This window comes from Chelon labrosus, assembly GCF_963514085.1.
Source record: "Chelon labrosus genome assembly, chromosome: 3".
Lineage (NCBI taxonomy): Eukaryota > Metazoa > Chordata > Actinopteri > Mugiliformes > Mugilidae > Chelon > Chelon labrosus.
Genome location: NC_140339.1, coordinates 21,174,779 through 21,196,983, shown reverse-complemented (window position 1 = coordinate 21,196,983; position 22,205 = coordinate 21,174,779). Strand labels below are relative to the sequence as shown.

At 40.5% G+C, this 22,205-nt stretch overlaps 1 protein-coding gene across 1 annotated transcript; it reads left to right on the top strand.

Moving 5' to 3' along the window:
* Positions 1-12,646: 12,646 nt before the first annotated feature.
* On the top strand, positions 12,647-20,483 carry LOC311510040 (potassium channel subfamily K member 2-like). Its single transcript, XM_084574967.1, has 7 exons — positions 12,647-12,759; positions 13,280-13,370; positions 13,729-13,846; positions 14,284-14,444; positions 16,295-16,481; positions 16,580-16,719; positions 19,559-20,483. Exons 1-7 carry the CDS (start codon positions 12,662-12,664, stop codon positions 19,895-19,897), a joined length of 1,134 nt encoding a protein of 377 aa, XP_084431093.1. The 5' UTR covers positions 12,647-12,661; the 3' UTR covers positions 19,898-20,483.
* Positions 20,484-22,205: the final 1,722 nt, after the last annotated feature.

The window sequence follows — 22,205 nt, the reverse complement described above, 5'->3', positions numbered from 1 at the left end:
CACTTCTGATATTTTACCACAAGATGTCGCTGTTACCATTTATTTGAATATGTTTCCTACAGGTACCCAACCCATCCAATGCTTTTTTTGTGTGTGTGTGTGTGTGTAGAGGCTTTTATTTCGTATCTGCATGGCGTCTGAGTACTACTCGTGTTTCTATCTCTGTGAGGCCCTTCCATTGACATATGCATTCCCTAACCCTCACCCAAACCCCCTAAACCCCTAATTGTAACTCTTAACCCTAAAGTCATGAGTGGTTTTTACCCTCCCTCTCTCTCTCTCTCTCTCTCTCTCTCTCTCTCTCTCTCTCTCACACACACACACACACACACACACATACACACAAGTATTTTCTTATTGCCAAGGTTTTACTGGTTCCCCGGGGTGTGTACAGGTTCATTAGACACTTTCAAGATTGTTTTAATTGGTCCAGAGGAAATATCAGTAGAATACTTAGGTTCTCATAAAAGATTGTAGGGAGTAAGTAGCCCCCATTATCTCAGTAATTTTGTAAAGCAACTTAATTAGACTCAATCTTTTAAAATATATGAATCATTAGGGGAGTACGATGATAACAGGATTTAATCATTCTGACCTAAGGCAGTGTCTAGCTAATTAATAAACAGTCTTCGCACTGAAAGTGAAAACATCTGAATTTCAGAGTGTTGCTTGGATGGTATGATGAATAGACTGATTGGTACGTGTCACTGTGGTCACATATCTGTGGATCTGCGCATAATTTAATGTAGAGCCTCAAATAAATTCTGCAGAGATGGCCTCTTCGATGGAGAAAGATGATTAATGGAACTAATCCTGTGGCATTTTGATAAGATGCTTTTACGGTCTTACACTCTTGATAGCAACATTTAAAGAATAGATACCAATAAAACACTGCGTTTGTAATTACATTCAGTGAATTTAATCATAAAAATCTTAATGATAAAATTGCGAAATAGGTGGGAGAAAAAGGAAAAACTCAACCAAGACAAAGCAGGACTAAAGTTTGAAGTTCTTCAGGATTTATTTGCACAGGTTAAAGCAATAAGAAGGTGGCATGATGTAAAAAACAAGTCTGAGAGAATCAAAAACAGAAGCATGTGCAGGGAGAAAGATGAAAGGCGAGTACAGATGTATTTGAGTTGTATTCTTGCTCAGCTGGATGATTGGATCATTACCCATGGAGCTGCACACACACAAATGAACACACGCTCCCATACCCACACCGAAAGCATAACTCAGTGTGTTACTGATCTCATCATTTTATGGTATTCATTGATCCCAGAGGAGAAATCCATCTTTTGAATGCTGGGACAGTGAGGTTGAAGGACAGTACTAACATGTCACTACATAACCTCTGACATGACCTGTACTTATGTCAAGGTTTTCCACTGTCTGTGATCAAAAGTTAAGTAAACCTGAAAGATTGTCCACAGAATTTTGTTGCGTGTATTTGATTCCCATTAAAAGGAAAACATTGGGTTAGTCTCCACACAAAGTGAATCTGATGCATTATAAAGTGAGAAAATTCTTTAGCTGTTCACCGCATGTGGACAAGGCAGTAACAAAACAGATTAGAGAGAGATTTGAACTCATTTGATATAATATGACTTCATAACAGTATAATCTTTCCTCTATTGTATCTACAGTATCTGTGTAAGGGGCATGACGGTTTAAACCTGCTGGCTTCTCTATGTGGAGGTTAATTTTTCTGACTGTTAGCTCTGTGATAGACTGGTGACCAGGATGTAGCCTGTTTCTTTCTCAATACCAGATAGGATAGGCCTGGAGCCCAGACTTTCCACATCCCTCTAAAGTGTAAGTGGTCATAGGTAATAGATGGAATATATCACAGGTTACAGTATTTTGTGAGTCCACCTGAAACTAATTTCAGAAGTGATAAACTGAGACAGAAATACACTGAAATATCCCGGCGTGTGACTCACCCAGTGGCTTGGCACCGAAGTAGCTCATTATTTCACAGCTGGTTGGTACAAACATCCTACTGACACTCATTTACAGGAACGGAGATTACTCTGTAATTGTTAACATGAGTTGCTGTCTAGTATCTGTGTTTGTGTGTAAGGTGATGCATTTCATTTAGAGAACACTAAATGAAAAGCACAGCCGGCAGCAGAAAGAGAGACAGAGACGTGATGGAGAAGATTGGCAGTCAGGCCGTGGTGGTGGTGTTCTTACACATCACACCACACAGAATGTGATATTATGGTTAACACGAGCCTGCTGCTGCCCTGACCGTGTGGTTGGATAGAAACTCCAGAGTAACCAGTATCAGTGCTGAGGGTTGGTGTGACATGCACACAAGCTGTTTTCTGTTCACACTCATAAATCACTGCAGCGTCATTTAGATCACCAAGAAGTATTCTGTGCCTAATCATAAAAACAGTTGCACAATATACCAATATAGTTTTTTTGTCTTTGCTATTTCTGCAGCTAATAAGAATAATTTATCCCACTGCGAATGATATTCATGGTCACTGCAAAATGTTTTCTCTGCACAATGATGCTTCTCCTCTGCGGTGTTATCTATTGCAGGGAATGAGCTTGAGTAGGAGGGAAGCAGCATATCAGCGCTTCAGCAGACTTCATTACACAGCCCAGTATCACTGATTGAACCTGAGGAAAGCTCCAGCATGACTGTCGACAGAGCTGAGTGTACCTTCATTTGCACCTGTGGTTTTTTGACTGATAATCCACTTGGTGCCTGGCACATTTCCATAACTGGTTTTTGATAATGTTTGGCATAATTCATGGACATAGGACACACTACAAATGTCTATTTAAACCCACAGAACAGCCTTTGGGACTTTTTATGTTTATGTTTATGTTTAATGTTTTCCTTTTGTGATTTTGACTGAAAATCCAACTAAACTTGACAAGCCTAGCATTTTTTTTTGTACTGGCCACAGATAATTTTTAGGTATTAAATGCTTAATTGGATTTGTCACCACCAAGATTGTGTATTTATATTACACCTTCTCTGTCATTTGACCATAATTAAAACAATTGCTTAATTGAAATATTCATTTTCATTGCCCCAAAATACCTGCATTTAATATGTGTTGCTGCTTATTTGCTGTGAATCTTCCTGAATTCAGCTCAGGCAGACATTGCCAGCATAACTTTGTAATGCAGAGCAGTTTAACTTGTCAAAGAAGGGAAATGATTGATGTTTAAATTCCATTCAGCTCTCCTGTCACACTGTCTCAGTTTACTGGGACACTAAAGAACATTGCAATTGTCGTTGTTAGTATCACTTGTGCTTTTTGTGCTAGGCTTGTTTCATTTTATTGAACAGAACAGTATATTCCCCTCATGTCTCATGGGCAAGTGAAAACTAAAATTAATCAAGCTCAGTGTGGGCAGCCCCACTCAGTCCTGAGTACAGACCCAATCAGGCAAAACAAGGGAGAGCACCTGTGTGGGTCCAAATATGTAGATGTAATTTATGTATTGTGGATTATTTATTTATTTATTTTTTTACGAATAGCTCTATTTTTAACACATGATTTTTTTTCTCTTGTGGGGTCTACTGTGATCACCACCTCATACAGTATATCCTCTTCCCAAATCGTCTGAAAGAGAAAAAGACAGATATGTAACAAACAGTGAGGACAGGTAAAGATTAGGATAAGCAGATATAAGGTGTTTTGCATAACTGTCTGCCATTTACCTCCCATTTTTAGATGACACCTCAACATTGCAGTGGGATTTAAATCAGTTTTTTGTTTCGGCCATTCCATAACCGTCCATTTCTTCTGCTGAGCCTTTCCTGGATATGGATATGTTACTTATGATCCTGTTGAGAACCTCACTTCCAACTTCAGTTTTTGGACTTCATCTTATCTTGAAGCACTCTTTGCAGAATTCATAGTTGAATCAGTGACTTAAAGTGGCTCAGTACCTGAGGCAGTGAATAGCCCCGAACGCTTCCACTATCGTGCCTCACAGTTGGCATGAGGCCCCTCTCCTGAAAAGCTGCTTTTATCAGTGCCAAACATGTCTACTGTTACTGCGGCCTAACCACACGATTTTTGAATTATCTGTCCAAAGCACATTATTCCTAAAGTCCTAGTCTTTGCCTATTAGTAAACTTTCATTCTGACCTAATGTTATTTTTGGACAGTTTTTCAAATACTCCTTCTCTTACTCACAGGATATACGTGCACTTTACCAACAACGGTTGCACAAGTTACCAAGAGTTGGATCATAAGGCCTCCTCTTTGCTTATACTACTGGAATGAATTTGCAAAATCTACAGTCTACATCTTCAAAGAAAACATAGATTTGTTGGAAGCGCTCCTGAGGAATTTTAAGGCCACGTTCCTTTGAAAATGTGACAAAATTAGCCTCTGTTTTCTGGCTGCTCTTCTCACTTCCCAGCCCCATGTCACGCAACTACATCGGCCTGTTTGTCTTTAGCATAGCCCAAGTGCATTCACATGCAAACACGCCCATACATTGGCAGACACACACACACACAGGTTCCATTCACAAGCCTTTTGCCTGTTCAGTTATGTAACAGGGATTACGTTCCACTATTTTGTGGCCCCCAACAGTCTAAACTGTGTGAGCTATTTTTAACCCTGCACCCCACTGTAATATCAACAGATGCTTACCGTAATAATGGCTACACTGATGCTCATGTGGACGTGTCCTCCTAACATTGATATGGGGCCTCCCACAACGACACCAGCAGCCATTGTCACAACTATGCCACTGCACCATCTGGGACTATTATAAACCCATCAGTGAGTCAGTATCAACCATCAGTACTATGCACCGGAAAGTGTTTGTAAGTAAAGAGGCTAAAGACTCTCTCGTTGCCATAATGAAATTCATTAGGTGGCATTTCTTAGTTGGGATGTTGAGTATCTGTGTAAGTAAGAACATCGATGCTAGGAGACCATTTGAAGGGATGTTGTTCCCTTTTCAGAGATGGGTCTGATTTATTTTTTTTTGCACCCTAACATCATAAAGAAGGTAATACGAACATTAGACTACTATTTAAAACATACATAACTTGTGAACAATCAGAGAAAGTATACTTACACCTGGCTTCACTTGAAGAAGAATTTGACGGATAGCCAGTGTTGCTCAAAAACCTGCATTTTGAACAAAAAAACACAACTGAGATTACAGGGAATCCTATGAATCCATAGTTTTTTTGTGACTTGCGTTGCATGCACACACACATTCACACACACACTGGACAGCTCCATACTGTGAGTTTGTTTGAAATAGTTGCTGTCACATTCCACAAGCTAATTCCTCAGGGTTTCAGGTCAACCAGAGAACCAGAGGAAGCACTAATTCTGTTGCGCACACACAAAAAAACACTGACACAGTCATTCAGGATGGTTCTCTGGCATACTAGCAACACGTACTGTACTTGTGCACACACACACACTCACAGAGGGGCAGTTCCGCTTCACGGGCATCTAATTGCAGACTTGTCCAACAGGCCAAATGATGTCCTGAGGACCCAGGGCCATTTCTCCACAGGCCTCTGAGGAGGCACCACCGTGTCAGGACCAATCACCTGGAAGAGCAGTTATACGGTTATACTGAATGTGCCGTACACACGTGTGCAATGCATGCTCACATCTGACACGCACACGCAATCATGTTTACCCGGAGGACACAACAACAACTTGAGCTACTCAGGTACACACAAACATAAAATAAACTTATGCAAAGAGATGCACACGTGGACTAAAAGAGATTCAGTAATGGTCGAAAAACCCACAAAACATTTTTAGGTAATTACAACGGGTGTCAGGTCGTCATGGCAATGTCAGAAAGGGTCAGGAGGGATGTCTGGTTTGTTGGATGTTCGCTGGGTGTATACTTTCCTAATATCTCCTTTTTCCGTCACCTGTTTCACTCTGCTTCTGATATGACTTCTGTCCTACTGTGTTTTGAGATGAATGCTGTGGTTCTCAAACTTTTTGTTGCCATCCATCCATCAAAATCATTAACAATGTTTGGGATGCAGCCAACAGAAAGAAACTACGCTGAATTTGATAAAAATAAAGTAAATGATTGAAGTTTGCCATTACATAATGGTCATTGAACTAGTTATCTAATGTTCTTTGTTCTAGTCCATATTGTCCTTTGGTTTTCCACCAGTCTGTGAAAGCATTTTGAGCTAAAATCAGTTTGTGTTTAAAAAAGTCAGAATTTGAGTGATTCATTTTAGACTGGGTATAGAAAGATGCATGCTTGTTGCATCTGAACGGGACGACAATGTTTGATAAATTAATACAAATACAGCTGCATACAATTTAAAAAATCACCACTCGGACACGAAGATGCTGTGGTGCTGATGTTGTTGTTGTTTTTCTTAGTTCATTTCATGATTAAAGGTCTACACGATTCATCAGGTTTCATGAGCTACAAAATTGTAAAACTAACAGTGTTCAGCGAAAATATACCGTTCCTGTGACGTCCTGTTTTCACATCAGCAGACCACCAGTTTTTAATGAGTTCACTGAAACAAGATATCACTTCATAGCAGGAGAATGTTTGCATTGCTATTATTTTTACCCTTCAGACAGACTGCATATCACCGATAACAAATGATGGGAAAATAATCTGAAATGAGAGTTCTATATTTGGTCACTGCTGTGTAAATTGACTGTGACTGAGCATGAGCATCACTGATTATCCCTCACCAGACTGACTGCTATCATTAAGCAGTCAGTTTTGAAACGATCTGCCGCAGCACGAGACAGGACTCACAGACACACACGCAGCACGTAAAACGCAACTGAAATAATATTTTTATCAAGTGTTTGTCAGGACCACCGAGTGTGGAGCAGACTTATAAAAGATCTGACTAACAGAAAATGAAGAAGTATGTTCATAACAGATTATTCTGGGCTCACAAAAAGTATTTTCAGAACTATTTTCAGCTAAACAATTTGAAGACTAAAAGGGTCAGACAATGTAATGACATTACATAAGAGATTTACACAGGTTTACACTTGATCACATGGATTTTCTGTTATACGTTGTGATAATGCAGGCACATTTTAAAGGAGTTTTTGCAAAATAACAACTTTATATTTAGATTCAGCCCTGTGATGGACTTATGACCTGTCCAGGGTGTGGCCCACCTCTCTCCCAGTGACAGCTGGGCTAGGCTTCCCACGACCCTCCAGAGGACAAGCGGTTACAGAAAATGAATGAATTAATTAATATTTAGATCTAAAACTCAAAGGATCCTCTGTGTTTTATAGGTGCATAGGAACTTCTCTTAAGAATGCTGAAAGTGTGAACAGTGTTAAACTTCTTGGCACGAGGAGACTGAAACGGTGGAAGAGACCAAGCCAGCAACGATTAGCCCTTCCAGTCTGAAACAGGATATTGATTAGCATAGTGACTAGTTAAATAACAGAAGTGGGACTCACTTTGCTGGTTTCTATAACTTTGTTAAGCTTAGATAAAGATTAGTTAACTCAGTTGATGCGGTCTGGTCACTTAAGCGAAGCGACCGATTCATCACTCAAATGCAGTTTAGTTAAAAACTAGCCCAAACAAGCAGAATACGCAAGGTCAATAGCTCATCAGACTCGTATTTATGACTGAGTTATCAGAATAGACTGACTGTGTTACAATGCAGTGACAAGCTCCACTGATTCACCAGCAGATTCATGTTTTTAAAGAGGCACATGAAAAAAAAAGCTCAACCACCTGTGCTCAGTGGAACTAAGTACTTTTACATACAGCATAAAATGTGTCACAAAGCTTCAAGTGCATTCATACTTACAGTACATACAGTAGCTGTGGATCCAACTACTGCTCAGTGTAAGAGAACTGGGACAAGCCTCATTTGGTCTACCTGCCGCGGACATGTGGACACATCTTGACAGGTGAGGAGAGACTGTGACACTTTGGTTATGCTCTCTCTCTCTCAAACACACCTACACAACCCCCATCATCTCCGCCACCACATACGCAGACAATGTTATATACACAAAAACTACAGGTGCTTGTTAGCATGCGACTTACAGTGACACACGAACACATGCAGCAACAACCCACACGGACTCAGTCAGGGAAGCCACACACACACACGCGGTATCTAAGTTTAGCTGGATAAATAGGCGTGTAATTAATGAGTACATGTCGGACTCATGAGGTGGAAACACGAACATTTGAACTGCTATTAATTTCTCATCAGGGTCTGAGAGACCGAGAGAGACAAATGGAGAGAGTGGGAGGACCAAAAAAATAAAAGAATAGAAGGAGAGAAAGCCCAATGGAGCATGGGAGATGGATGATACTGGATGGAGTTCTTTGCTGACTGACACATTTTTAAAAAAGTTTCATGTTTTCAGTAAACATACATATTTGACAGATGACCCCTGGAAAGCTGCTGGGAAAAAAAATACTTTTTTTATTTTTTTTTTTGCCTCTGCACCTTCAGGGCCTTAATTAGCCGCTTGATTTATCCACACCAACTCACAGCAATCCACAGTCTTCACCTCAGGAAGCTCACAGATTTAGATTCAATCAGAGGGTGCGGGGAAAAAATGGAGACTGACTCCCTGCAGAGGAGCCAATATTTGACACTTCAGTCAATGTTACTTAGGGGCACTGACTTCCCTTTATAAAATGAGCCTATTTCTGCCTGGTTACCTAATAGGTTCCATGTCAATGAAACTGGTTCAGTCCTCTCTTATCTTATTACCACCTGTAGATATTCATCTATACTGGAAACTAACATGCACTGTCCTAGATGAAACTGACTGGTTGACTGATTAAACTATTGACTTTCTTTTAATCACTTTGAGTCACGCAAACATCCACCCATTTATGAGAGGCATCTTCTCCTCTCATTTGGTCTAAAAATAATTCTGATCTATCCAGAACAACAACAAAACACAAATAAAATAAGATGTTTGTGACCACGACAATATATGTAAGTCAATATCCTTAAGATAATAAGACGTGTCTGTTTGCAGGTAATGAGTACGGTAGCGAAGCAGCGTTGTCCTCATTCAGATCTGGTTTACAGCAGCATGCTGTTTAAACATTTAGAAATTTCCATTTACACAGTACAGTCCCATATCGTACAAACACACATGCCCAATCATGGCTCATTTTGTTTTCCAGTGGGAAGTACAATGAAGCATCCCGATTCTCATCCTGCAGGCAGAGATAGATGACTGCATATTCAAGGCACAGTCAGCCTCACATGACACCAGTACTGACCCATAGTCCACACAAATCATCATTTAGGGATTCACATTATTATTATTATTATTATAGAAAGTAACATTTCAGTCCATCGCAACAGCAGGTAAAATGTCAGTGGGCTCTAACATGTAAATTAGATTTCACTGCAAAAGGTTGAGCAGTTTTATTCCTACTAATGCCTCTAATAATAATTCAAACAAAACAATCTAAGATGCTCAACTGTTCCCAGTTTATGTAACTTGTAACAGGGAGTCATTGGATCATCTGAAGCGATCTGTAAGAGCTACATCTTGGGACAGCAGTGGTTCAGGAGTGTCTAATCTGTCTCTAGAAGACTAAAACTGGACCAGAACCAATCAGATTTTTCTAAAACACTGAGCTCACGGTTTTCTAGTTCTACTTAAATATTGTGCATAGCTCTCCATCGGTCTTAACGATACCTCACATACTAGCATCATTACGCCAGCCAACTCACCTGTAATGGAATTACTAGTTGTCAGTGACATGATGTTTTTGCTCTATAAATTTATTCTTATAAAAATAACTTTATGAGCCCTCTGTATACTCACTAAGTGTTTCTACAGTGAATACACCCATTGTCTTCTGTCCCTCCTCCCTCTTTCTCTCTTTCTCTCCCTCTCTTCCTTTGCTGTGTTCTGCTCAAGGTTTTTACCCTTTTTCCTTGTCAACTGGGTTCTGTATAGCATCTTGAGATAATTTGGACAAATGTTGATTATTAGTTAAAATTGAATTGATGCTGAATTGAATAGAATTCTGTATCACTGCTCTCCTCTCCACCTCCGTTTCCTTCTTTCTCCTTTTTCACCATAACTGCTTGTCATCTAGTTACACCAACAAGATCTGATGTCAAAATATTTCACTTTGGTTTTAGATAATCCAGAAACTCTGTCATTCTGATGCTGATTCTGTGCCCTATAGTTCCCTCATGTGACATTTTATTGTTAGCTGTGTGGTGGGAGAACATGGGAGAGATATAGAAACCAAATCAAACGCTCGTCATTTGGCTTAGTGGACAAGTTTATGGAGTCACACTCTGAGCCCACTCTCATGTGTATGCTGCACTCCCACCCCTCAGTCCTTTCTCCACCCCTCTCCTCCTCCTTCCACCGCTCCACCGGTGCGCTCAAAAGCCAGGACGCAGCGGAGCCAAGCGGACCCAAACAGGAGAGAGGCTACACAGAGAAACACCAGAGAAAGCTCTTTGCAGTGACAGGTGCAGGCGAGGACACGCAACGCGGGCACAGCATCAGTGTCCGATCGGCGGTAAAAGTAGAGAAGAGAAGGAACACGGAGCGCCTGTTCGTCCCCCCGCTTCAGCACCGCAGGGAGGAGACGCGCAGAGGAGGAAAGATTCCCCTAAACGCAGTGAGAGCCTCGGATGAGGAGAGTAGGAGAGCGGAGGGCATCGGATAGGCAACAACAAGAAGTAAGTACAGATGGAATCATTGCCATATACCATGTATGAGATACTGTTGAGGAGACAGAGAGGTTATCCTGCAACTTCTTCATAACATAGCCTACAATTTTTTGTCTAACTGCTCACATTTCAAACTAGCTGCATGTCACATCCCTCCATCTATGTCACCTTTTCGGTTTTCAGCACAACACTGGAAATGCAAAGTTCATATGTATTCTTGAAGCTCATGAAAATCTTGTTCCACTTGTCTCAGTTTTCCATCTGTATTAAATTCGTGTTTTTTTTTGTTTTGTTTTTTTAAATCTAAATCATTCCAACTTGCCAGACAAAATATTTCTGAAATAATAATATTCACAATATTCATAGTAATATCATATTCTGATCACACAAGGGAACATAAGACAATCAATAGATATATAGAGGTACGGTAGGGCACAGTTTGCTTAATGTGAAAGGTAATCATCTGGAGCGCTTTAAATCTTTCAGTCTTGTCCTAATTAAAATTTGGTATATTCACATCTCAATGGAACTGTCAAACAAATTGTGCCACCTTTGTTTTTAACTGCTTGTTTGAATGGTACTTTAACTATTGAAATGTCCTTAAAAGTTTTAGAGTTTATGGTAAAATAGTAAAATAAATTCTCCTCTTCTCCTTCTCTTTCTCTTTGCTGATCTCTCACCTGTCATTCATCTCACATCTAAACTCATGTATGATGTAAAGAAGACATTAAATATGTTAATAAGTGTCTTAACGGTGTCTGACAGATTTGTATTTCACATTTGTGACAACATCAAGGGAATATCTGTCATCATTTAAATATTCTTATTTATGATTTTCAGACTATTTAACAATGGCATCATAAAAATTCAACAGCACTGATATGTTTCCACCTTTTTGTAATCAAGTGGCGTGGTGGTTAATACTGATGCCTCACAGCAAGAAGGTTCTGGGTTTGGACTGGGCCTTTCTGTGTGGAGTTTACATGTTCTCCCTGTGTCTGCGTGGGTTCACTCCATGTACTCTGGCTTCCTCCCACCATCCAAAGACATGCTCATTAGGTTCACTGGTGATTCTAAATTGACCGTAGGTGTGAATGTGAGTGTGAATGGTTGTCTGTCTCTCTGCGTTAACCCTGAAACCTGTCCATTGTGCACGCCGCTTCTTGCCCAAAGACAGCTGGGATAGGCTCCAGCCCTCCTGCAACCCTGAAGAGGACGAGCAGTTACAGAAAATGAATGAATGAATGAATGAATATTTGAGCAAGCTGTAGAAACTCATTGTGACACAACGCTGGCATCTCTACTGTGACGTCTTTAACCGCTCACAGACTGAACATGCAAAACTGATGATATAATACAAATTTTCTCTGATTATGATGCCCATTGTAAACTGGACATCTGGTTTTAACATTTAATTTTCTATCTTGACTCCATATTCACTTCACACTTCATCGTTTTCTTATTTATTTGTCTTATTAACACTTGTAACACTCATACGCTCACTAAATCCATCCTCTTATGAAACTAAAATAACCACCAGGGCCTGATTCATGCTTTCACCATCCAGTGTCAGGAATTGAAGGCCACTCAAAGGGCTCGTTGATGATTTATTCATAAGGATTTCTAAAATTAACAGCTAAATGTGTAGACCGGTGCATGTGAGCAGAGACAGGCAGGGGGAAAAGTATGTGGGGGAAAAAAAATTCAAAGCCATTTTCTCATTTCCCCTGACAGTGGCAGCTCCAGACTTATTGGACCCTAAATCCGCCACTCACAACACTAAGCCCCGCCTCTCTTTCTCCACAAAGCCAATCACACTGACTCCTCGGGAGGACAGCGAGGTGAGAGAAAAAATGGAAACCCAGACTGACAAAGTGATTTGTAAAAAAAATTCATAAGGTATTTATTCCATAGTGAGAAAACTGTTTTTATAAATTAGACTCCTCCTGTATGTATGTATGTTGATCAGTTGAAGTGTTGCAGGTGGTTGCCACAGTGATGAAGTGGAAGACGGTGTCAGCCATCTTTCTTTTGGTGGTTCTGTACCTGGTGATGGGAGCAGCAGTCTTCAGATCCCTGGAGCAGCCTCATGAGAGGTAGGCAGGTTAAAAGCACGTCTGCTTGTCTGTCTGCCTCAAGTCATCCATCCACCACTTACCCATCATACCCATGTCATCCTGTCCATCTGCTGTCATATCTATCAGGCACTTCCTCAGTGCCAGTCAAACGACAGGTATTAGACATTATTCTGAAAGTTATCTTTATTCAATCTACACATGTCTAATTGCATTTTTTATTCAATTTTTACTGACTTAAATGGCACTTTTCTATATCATCTGTTAAAGGGACCATGTGGAGCTCCACAGGGTTCAATTGTTGGGCGTCCATAGTTTCAATCTTTAAGTCAGAGACATGCAGTGCACTGCAGTAAACAAATGGTTACAAATGACAGATGTTATTTAATTTAATCAACAACATAGAAATGAGCCCCACAGTATATTTATTTTCACGCAGTTTAAACCAAAGTCATCACTGTGTAATGCCAACCATTATTTCTTATTTTTGAAATACAAAGACAGGGTGATTTCTCATTACAACTTTCTTCCTCTTTCTTAGTGCTCAGCGTTTGGCCATCCTGACCAAGAAGTTGGAGTTCCTGTCCAGACACTCGTGTGTTAACCAAAGCCAGCTGGAGGAGCTGGTTAAGGTGAGAGTGACCTCACTGTAAAATTATATATTCAAACGTAAACATGTTCATTCTGCACAGCGGCATTGGTTTCAGGACCATGGACAGCTCCTACAGCTTTACAGCCACTGAGAGTTTGTTACCTTTGTTGTTGGTGCTGTGAACTAGAAAACCTTCCTGGACACATATATTCACCAGATTTTTGCCTCTCTCACAATATTGCAATATTTCCATCTTTAAGTCATGAGTGAAGCCGGGGAAACACATTACCGTTCTTGTGAAACTGCTTCAAAGTTTCAGTCACAGCAGTGACTAGGTGACAAAATGTGTGATCTTTTGATAATTTGAATTTGTTCTCTCCCCTTCTCCTCCCGTCCAGCAAGTTGTGTCTGCTATCCGGTCAGGAGTGAACCCTGGAGGAACGCTGACCAACCACAGCAGCCTGTGGGACCTGAGCTCTGCCTTCTTCTTTGCTGGGACTGTCATCACAACCATCGGTAGGAAACACACAGAGAAACACTCATGCAAGGGATATTTATGTTTACACCGTCTGTCAGGTCAAAAGAACCACTCCCCAGTAAAACTTATTGTGGGCATAAATGTATTTGTTTAATGTGTGGTCTTAATTTGTATTACATGTTTGCATTTGTGTGGAGAAGGCTTTAAATGCAGTTATGTGGCTTACTTCTGTGGAAAGTGGAGAGATATTCTTCTGTCAATTGTTCTACATCTGTTTCCTGGCTGTAGTCAAACCAGATCACTTACCATTGCCATACTTTAAATTACTGTGCATGCATGTTGATCAGTGGTCAGTTGTGTCTCTTCATAATGACATTCTTTCACCATTCATGTTTCTCCTGCACATAAGAGCAAGAGCAAGATATCATTGAGTCACTGGTGATGTAATCCCTGTTTCTAACTGTCCTCTGTGCAGGCTTTGGGAACACCTCTCCCCACACTGAAGGCGGAAGAATATTCTGTATCGTCTATGCGCTGCTGGGGATCCCACTGTTTGGCTTCCTTTTGGCTGGTGTTGGAGATCAGCTTGGCACCATATTCGGCAAGGGCATTGCCAAAGTGGAGAAAATGTTTGTGGTGAGTGACACGTGCAGTCTCGTCAACACAAAATACGCTACAGAGGTACAGCTGGACAGACAGATTCCCCAGACACACAAATGAGAGTGCATACAGGTTTATGGACTGCAGGCAACGCTGAATAATTTACAGCAAATTATCTCTTTTAATTCCTATTCATCAAAAATATCTATTTATATCTATTGTAACATGCACTTACCAAACCAAAGCATATACTAAGAGTGAGAATTATTAATTAAATCCTAAACTATTGTAAAACCTCCAAAATTTAATTTTAGTTTTGTGGTTACATGGATTATATTTGTCAAAGAGTACTGACGCAGACGTTAAGGTCTAATATAATATAATTTTGCACCACACAAATTTCCATGGACCTCTTTTAGTTCAGATGGTTGAGTCAGCTCACATATTGTACCTCACTGGATTTGTTGATCGCCACCATCAGAGGTGAGTCCTTCTTATTTTTTGAAGCTTTTATTAGACATGAGTTGCCACAGTGGGAGTTAAAGATTTGTGTCATTGATTTTGTGTTTGTGTTTGCAGTCTTTTAAATACTCACCAAAATGCTACAGCTTAGATCCCAGATGAACAAAGCCCATTTGTGGCCAGGTTTTCAAAGTTTAAGTAGTTTCAAGTAGGAATTTGCTTTGTGGTCTTGAATGAAATGAGAAGAAATCTGAAAAGAGAAATGTACTTTAGAATGATTTGTTCCCTCGGCTGCTCTCAAGGCACCCGAGGGACTTAGTAATGAATATTATGATTAAGAAGAAGGGGACAAAAGTTCATTGTGTGAGCGTGTGTGTTTGTGAAAGCCTTATTGCTCTCTGCAGATTGTTTGGCATTATCCTCAGTGAATGTCTTTTCTTTTCTACTGTGCCCCAGGGAGCAATTTATGGAATAACACCATTACTGCTTACAGGGTCAGGCTGTTTTAACATTTCACTTTAAAAAACAGTTTCCCTTCAGCAGTGTGCTTTATAGCTGTCAGATCGTTGTGGTGATCCTTAAAAAATAACAACTCTGCAATGGATTGGACTGTGCAGACTTTAATGGTTTACCAGGCGATGAAGCCTAATGATTCTGGTGATCCCTTGGTTTTTCATCTTGCAGAGACAACTTCTACAAACATTCACCTTGGTTGACATCAAGTTACAATTCAGTGTTGGACAAAGACACAGAATGACAGATTTCAACGTGACTGTCCGCATGTGTCAGCTGTTCATGAAAGTTTAACGGTTCCAGTGAAGACATCATTTCCACTGCAGAATTCTTAGATATTTTAATTTTAAAATACAAACATTAGAGACTAGGCTGGAAACACTTCAGCACCCCATATAATCATCTCACTACCCCTCAAATGTTTTGTCCTCATCGACAGGAATAAGCACCTACTGTGTAAAAACAAGCTCCATCTCAGCCATTCCTTCCTTAATTATCTGTAACCGCTAATCCTCTAGATGGTCGCAGGGCGGCTGAAGTCTATCCCGGCTGTTACTGAGTGAGGGGCAGGGTACAGGACACCAGTCTATAACACAGAGAGACATACAGCCATTCACACTCACATCCAGGGTCAATTTAGTCAGCGCTAACCACTACACCCATGTGCCACAAACTCAAAGAGTTAAAGCAAAAAATGCATCTTATACAGTAACCAAGAATCTGTCAATTCAGTTTTTTGAATGCAGGATGATTAGGAATATTAATGAGTTTAGTAGTAGTTGAGTAATGAGTAAATAAAGTATCTACCGCTGTCTGGAGTCTCTCTTAGATGATACATGATCCTGGGCCTGCTTGCAGACACACAATCAATTTTGGTGAGCAGTTAAATAAATTGTCTCTCCCTCCTTCAGCACTGGGACATCAGTCAGACAAAGATCCGGGTCATATCCACCCTGCTGTTCGTCTTGTTCGGCTGCCTCTTGTTTGTGGCTCTCCCAGCAGCCATCTTCAAACATATCGAGGGCTGGTCTGCGCTGGAGTCCCTTTACTTCGTGGTCATCACCTTGACTACCATTGGATTTGGGGATTTTGTGGCAGGTGCGAAAACAGCTAGTGATGAATGTAAACACACACTTTGAGGCTGTCTGTTTCTCTACATCATGCCCATATTCCTCACCCTGTGTCCATGTCTCCAGGTGGGTCAGAAATAGAATACATGGACTACTATAAACCAGTTGTATGGTTCTGGATTCTGGTGGGTCTGGCTTACTTCGCTGCAATCCTCAGCATGATAGGAGACTGGTTCAGAGTCATCTCCAAGAGGACAAAAGAAGAGGTACGTCATGCATACCTCTTTATCGCTTCCCGTCACCGGTCTCTTTTTCAGTACAGTGACACAGGTTACGCAAGGCTCCCTGGTTACATTGCCATATCCCCACCTCAACTTTTGCCCTCTGCTTAACTTCATTTCAATGATATGACTGTTTTCTAATCCAATCGACTCTCTGCCATCCAAACACAGTCTTAGGATATTACTGTGATCTTCTCCAGAGGGAGAGAGGGAGCTCATTTGGACGATGTGTGATCATGTTCCCGTCATAAAATGAATGCAGAACTGTCTCTAAATATAACGCAGGCAATGAATTACATTTATGTTTCCAAAAAAGAACATCTGGCAGTTTTCAGCACTTCATAAAACAATGCTGAGGTTCCCCTCCAGATAATGCTGCCCTCGTGATAATTAGATGTCTGCGTTAAGCATGAATAAGGATTGTGACACATCTTCTCCAGTTTCAGGGGACAGGAACACGATGACACAATGACATGATGACGTGACACAGTGTCACCATTTGTTAAACATAATTAGTTGAACGAAGCTGGTTTTCATCTTTATGCGGGTGTGTGTGTGTGTGTGTGTGTGTGTGAGCGAGAGAGAAAGAGCGAGAGAGAGAGAGAGAGAAAGAACTCCCCTTGGGTTTTCATGCTGAAGTCCTGCTGTGGCACATGATAATCTCACTGGCCTGTGAATGTGTGTGTGTTGTGATCATCGGTCGCTGTGATACAGTTAGCAATAGAGACATTATCGGTGTCTTGAACATTGTTCATTTTTTGTCTGGACGGGTACAGAATAGCAACTTTCAACTGAGGTGTTAGGTAATAATTAAAGCATGTCAGTGGACTATTAAGGCACATGCAGTTCAAATCCTGATTAAACACCTCTGCACCTTATTGGTACCCGGTTCAGAACCACTTTAATTGTTTATGGTGTAGATTTAACAATGTGTTGGGAACACATCAGATTATTGTGCAGCGTCTTTATGATATAAATAGTTTTCACCAATCTCTGACTGTGATTGAATTCATTATCCTGTTGACATTAACCACTAGAAGATGGGCACGCTGTGGTCCTTTATATCTTATTACGACCTGAATTGTTGATATAAGGCAGGATGGATCTGAATGCCGCAGCAGAAGAGACTCATCAGACTTGGAAATGTTCAATCTTCTGTTGCTTAATTCTGGTCAGACTGTTCCTGCTGTAGCTTAATTATAATGAGTTCTTATTCAAGTTACTGTTCTGTCGACCAACCCTTTTGAGATTTTACACATATTATTTCTGATGAGTGATTTTGAAATAATGTGGGTGACACTATCTTGGCTGTGGCTGACTCCTCCTGACTCCTGGTTAATTTAAAAGTGGGCAAAGAGATGTAACGTGAGTGATGCTGAGGCAGACAGCTAGCACCCACCTGTCACTAAATGTAGTCAGGGCCTAAATGATGCATGTCTTTGAGCCTTGAGCCTTTTCAGACCACTTTCTGTAAACCCTAGAGGTGGTCGTGTGTGAAAATCCCAGTTGATCAGCATACACGTGATTCAAGCCAGCTGTTTTACAACCAAGCCATCTAGACAGATGAGTTCATTTCATTATCATTCATATATTTCTGTTTTGAAAGAGACATTAAAGATGTGTCTTGCATTCTGAAACACAGTGATGTTGTCAGTGTTCCCCAGTAATATACACATGATGACTATTTGGCTATTTTATGACGTACTCAGTTGTGTGTGCGTGTAAGATTTTCCATGGATGATGAATTGATGTCCTGTTTAGTTGCAGATACGTTGCTTTAATGTAATTGACTCAACTTCCTGGTCAGTAATATCATCCCTCTCCACTTCACTCACGCTCAGTTTCTTTTTCTTTCTTCGAAAGTTTAAACTTTGAAGATACTGAGTGTAAATGACGATATGTGTCTTTGGAGATTTTTAGGGCAGCACAGTGGCGAGGTGGTTAACACTGATGCCTCACAGCGAGAAGGTCCCAGGTTTGAATCCATGGGCTGACTGGGCCTTTCTGTGTGGAGTTTGCATGTTCTCCCTGTGTCTGCGTGGGCTCTCTCTGGGTACTCCAGCTTCCTCCCACTGTCCAGAGATATGCTCATTAGGTTAATTGGTGATTCTAAATTGGCCGTAGGTGTTCATGTGAGTGTGAATGGTTGTCTGTCTCTGTGTTAGCCCTGCGATAGACTGGAGACCTGTCCAGGGTGTACCCCGTCTCTCGCCCGATGACAGCTGGCATAGGCTCCAGCAGACCCCATGACCCTTAACAGGACAAGCGGTTACAGAAGATGAATGAATGAATGACTGAATGGAGATTTTTAAAGCACTAACCTGTGGTCATCTTCATAATAACTACTGCATTCTAACTAATCTAACTACTGCATTTGTTTTTTAACAAACAGGGAACCAGTTTGGTTCTCATTCACATACTAATTCTGTTCGAAAGCCACAGAATCAGTCGCCCTGCAGCAAACCAACATATTTTGACTGCAGCATCAGGTCCATCCTCTAGTCTGATGGTTAAACTTTGCAAACTCCATACAATTTTCTGAGCCCTGCAGCATAGACGAAATCAGCAGAGGTCCATATTAATTTTATCATTTTATCAAAAACAGTAAAGATGGAAAATGTGTACTGTGATGAGTCTCTACATGTGGATTTTGACATTGTAGTGTATTAAATGGTATTAAATGACTAAAATATTCTGCAAAACAATTTTGTTCGAAGCTTTCCTCAAACAAAATTATGTCATTTGTCTCATTTAAAATATAACTGATGCCCAAATCTGAGACTTATCACCACTCTTTGTGTCTTCTCTCTGTGTCTTCTTGCAGGTAGGGGAGATCCGAGCTCATGCTGCAGAGTGGACGGCTAACGTCTCTGCAGAGTTTAAAGAAACCCGTCGGCGTGTTAGCGTTGAGATCTACGACAAGTTCCAGCGGGCCGCGTCGATCAAACGCAAACTATCCTCAGAGCTGGGATTCTGCCCAGCACCTGAGCTCACGCTGCCCAAACGGACCATGTCGGCCAATTTCAACGACGAAAGAGACAAGAGTGAGAAGGAGGCCATGCTGCAGGGCTCGACAACACCTCTGACCAGAAACGGTGGTTCATTCATGAACGGACTAGACCCTGAGAGAGGAGACATCTCAATTATTGAACACCTCAAGTAGAAAGAGTACAGTCACCATCCTTCAAGGTTCTTCCAAGGCCTTTCCGTTTGTCTCATTGGTGGTGTCTGAGATCAGGGTTGAATGACCAGATGAACTGTTTTTACTCACGAACTAAACAACAAAGACGATGTTGTACTAAGTGACCCAAACAGGAAGATCTTCCTCCCTCTACAGGGACTTAAGACGAGTCAAAGCTCACTGACACTTCAGTGGATTCTTGATGATTTCTCACATCAACGCTCTCAAACATCAGCACGTGAGCTTACTGAACATTTCATTTACTGGGCCTGTCAATGAAATCTCTCCTACTGTGATTCTCCAAATAAAGGAAAGATTGTCATTATCAGTAATTTGAGATTCGCCGAAACCAAACGCTGAAAAGTCAAAAGGTGTGCCCAAGTTGCCTGTCTGTGTTTGCAGCGCCCAACAACCATTTGTATGGACAATTATCTTTTCTTTACGGTTTAGTAAGTAAAGAGGTCTGACAGGCAGGTATGACTGGGAGAGAGACGATTATGACAAGTAACAAACATCCCTGGCTTGTGTCAAACCCAGGATGTAACCACCCGGACACCATGTTGCTGTTTTACACTGAATAACAATCGGCTGTAACTGAAATAAATGACATTTAAAAGGTGTTACTTACATTGTTAGATTTAATGACAACAGAATTGTAGAAGATGCTTTGTGAACTATGGGTAGTGGGTCTTAAATTCAAACTGAGCTCAAATTAAAGGATTGTTTTAGTAATTTTCCACATTGGGGGAAAAAAAAAAAATCATCATCAATTTGAAGTTTCAATCCCTCACTTTTATTTTACGCTGACACTTGTGTCCCATGTGCAGTTTAGGAAGATTTTAACCTAAAACATTTTACTGATTATTATTATAATTCTCTTTTTATAGAGTAGCTCAGATAAATTAAGTTTTAAGTAATCAGTTTTAACACTAAGATTGATTGTATTTTATATAATGGTGAAGTTTTTAACCAATATAATCACTACCACTGCGACTGTAAAAAGCAGTTAAATGTTGTTTTTTATAACATATTCTGAATCTGCTTTAGGAAATGCTTTACTCTACAAATTTAAATCAGAAATCATTCTTGTTGTTATCACGAATAACCTTTTCTAGGTATGTCAGATAACATTTTTACTTGCTGCTGAGAAACTAAACTGTAATTTTTGTCTGTTGTTTACTGGAAGGTGAGTAGCCTCTGATCTTAGTAAATAATTATAGATCACTGTGTCAGTTCTCAGTTTACACTCATGATAGATGTACAGTCCTGTTGTTATCAGCCTTTACAACACACAACTTGGGATGTAATGTAAACTGGTGAAAAGTATGCCTCTGAATCTGGACGCTCTTTTCTTTAAAGGAAGTGGTTCAGTCAATGAAGATGTACCAAACCACTGCAGTGCCTCAAAGACTTTACTTTGCCTACAAGACGGAGCACAGCACAGTGTGACTGAATTATAACTGAGATGTATGGTGATACAGTGTGTTATTTTAGCCTTTCTAATTAGTTTTAATTCAAAAGATGAAATCAGATATTCAAGTTTGTATTGTTCTACCACCCCTAACACCGACATACAGCAATAATCTTCCATAATCTGAGTTTTCTATCATAATTTAATTTGCCTGACAGTTGCTTGACTGGGATTGTTCTGAAAAACTGCAGGAGTCACATAAATTACGGTCCTCCTGAGTTATTTCTTCTTGAACATTAACAAAGTTGATAATCTGAGATCTCAGGTGAATGTCTGCATATCTCTCAATCATTTTAATCAGCCCAGATGTGTTTAATTCACATTCAGTCATCCTAATGTATCCTTATTTTCTGTTGGCCAAGTCAAAACTGCCGTAACTCAGAGCAGATTCTGAGACTTATTACCGCATGTGTAAAAGTAAATAACAAGAAAATGTTCTGTCTTTTTTTGTCTTTGTCAGCGGTCATGGTTTGAGGGCCCTGAAGGTGTAATCTAGTATTTACCATGGACATGTTTGACCTTTTGGATCAGACAGTAAATTTGTTGAGGCCAGAAATGAAGGCTGCAGCTTAATAGATCATGAAGGTGTGAAGATTCGGTTTGAATGTCTGGCTTTCACACACACACGCACGCACACACACACACGCACGCACGCACGCACACACACACACACACACACACACACACACACACACACAATCTGAGGGTTTTTTTTCCATGTGTGTGTGTACACCTGCCATTGAAAATGCACTTTGATTCCACAGCCTTTGAACGTACCATCGTGCTACAGCTTCCACAGCTAGCCAGTCCATCCGGTTA

Coding starts and splice junctions, on each gene's coding strand:
- LOC311510040 (XM_084574967.1), top strand. CDS start 12,662: ATGAAGTGGAAGACGGTGTCAGCCATCTTTCTTTTGGTGGTTCTGTAC. Junction 12,760..13,279: donor CTGGAGCAGCCTCATGAGAG/GTAGGCAGGTTA, acceptor CCTCTTTCTTAG/TGCTCAGCGTTTGGCCATCC. Junction 14,445..16,294: donor AAGTGGAGAAAATGTTTGTG/GTGAGTGACACG, acceptor TCCCTCCTTCAG/CACTGGGACATCAGTCAGAC.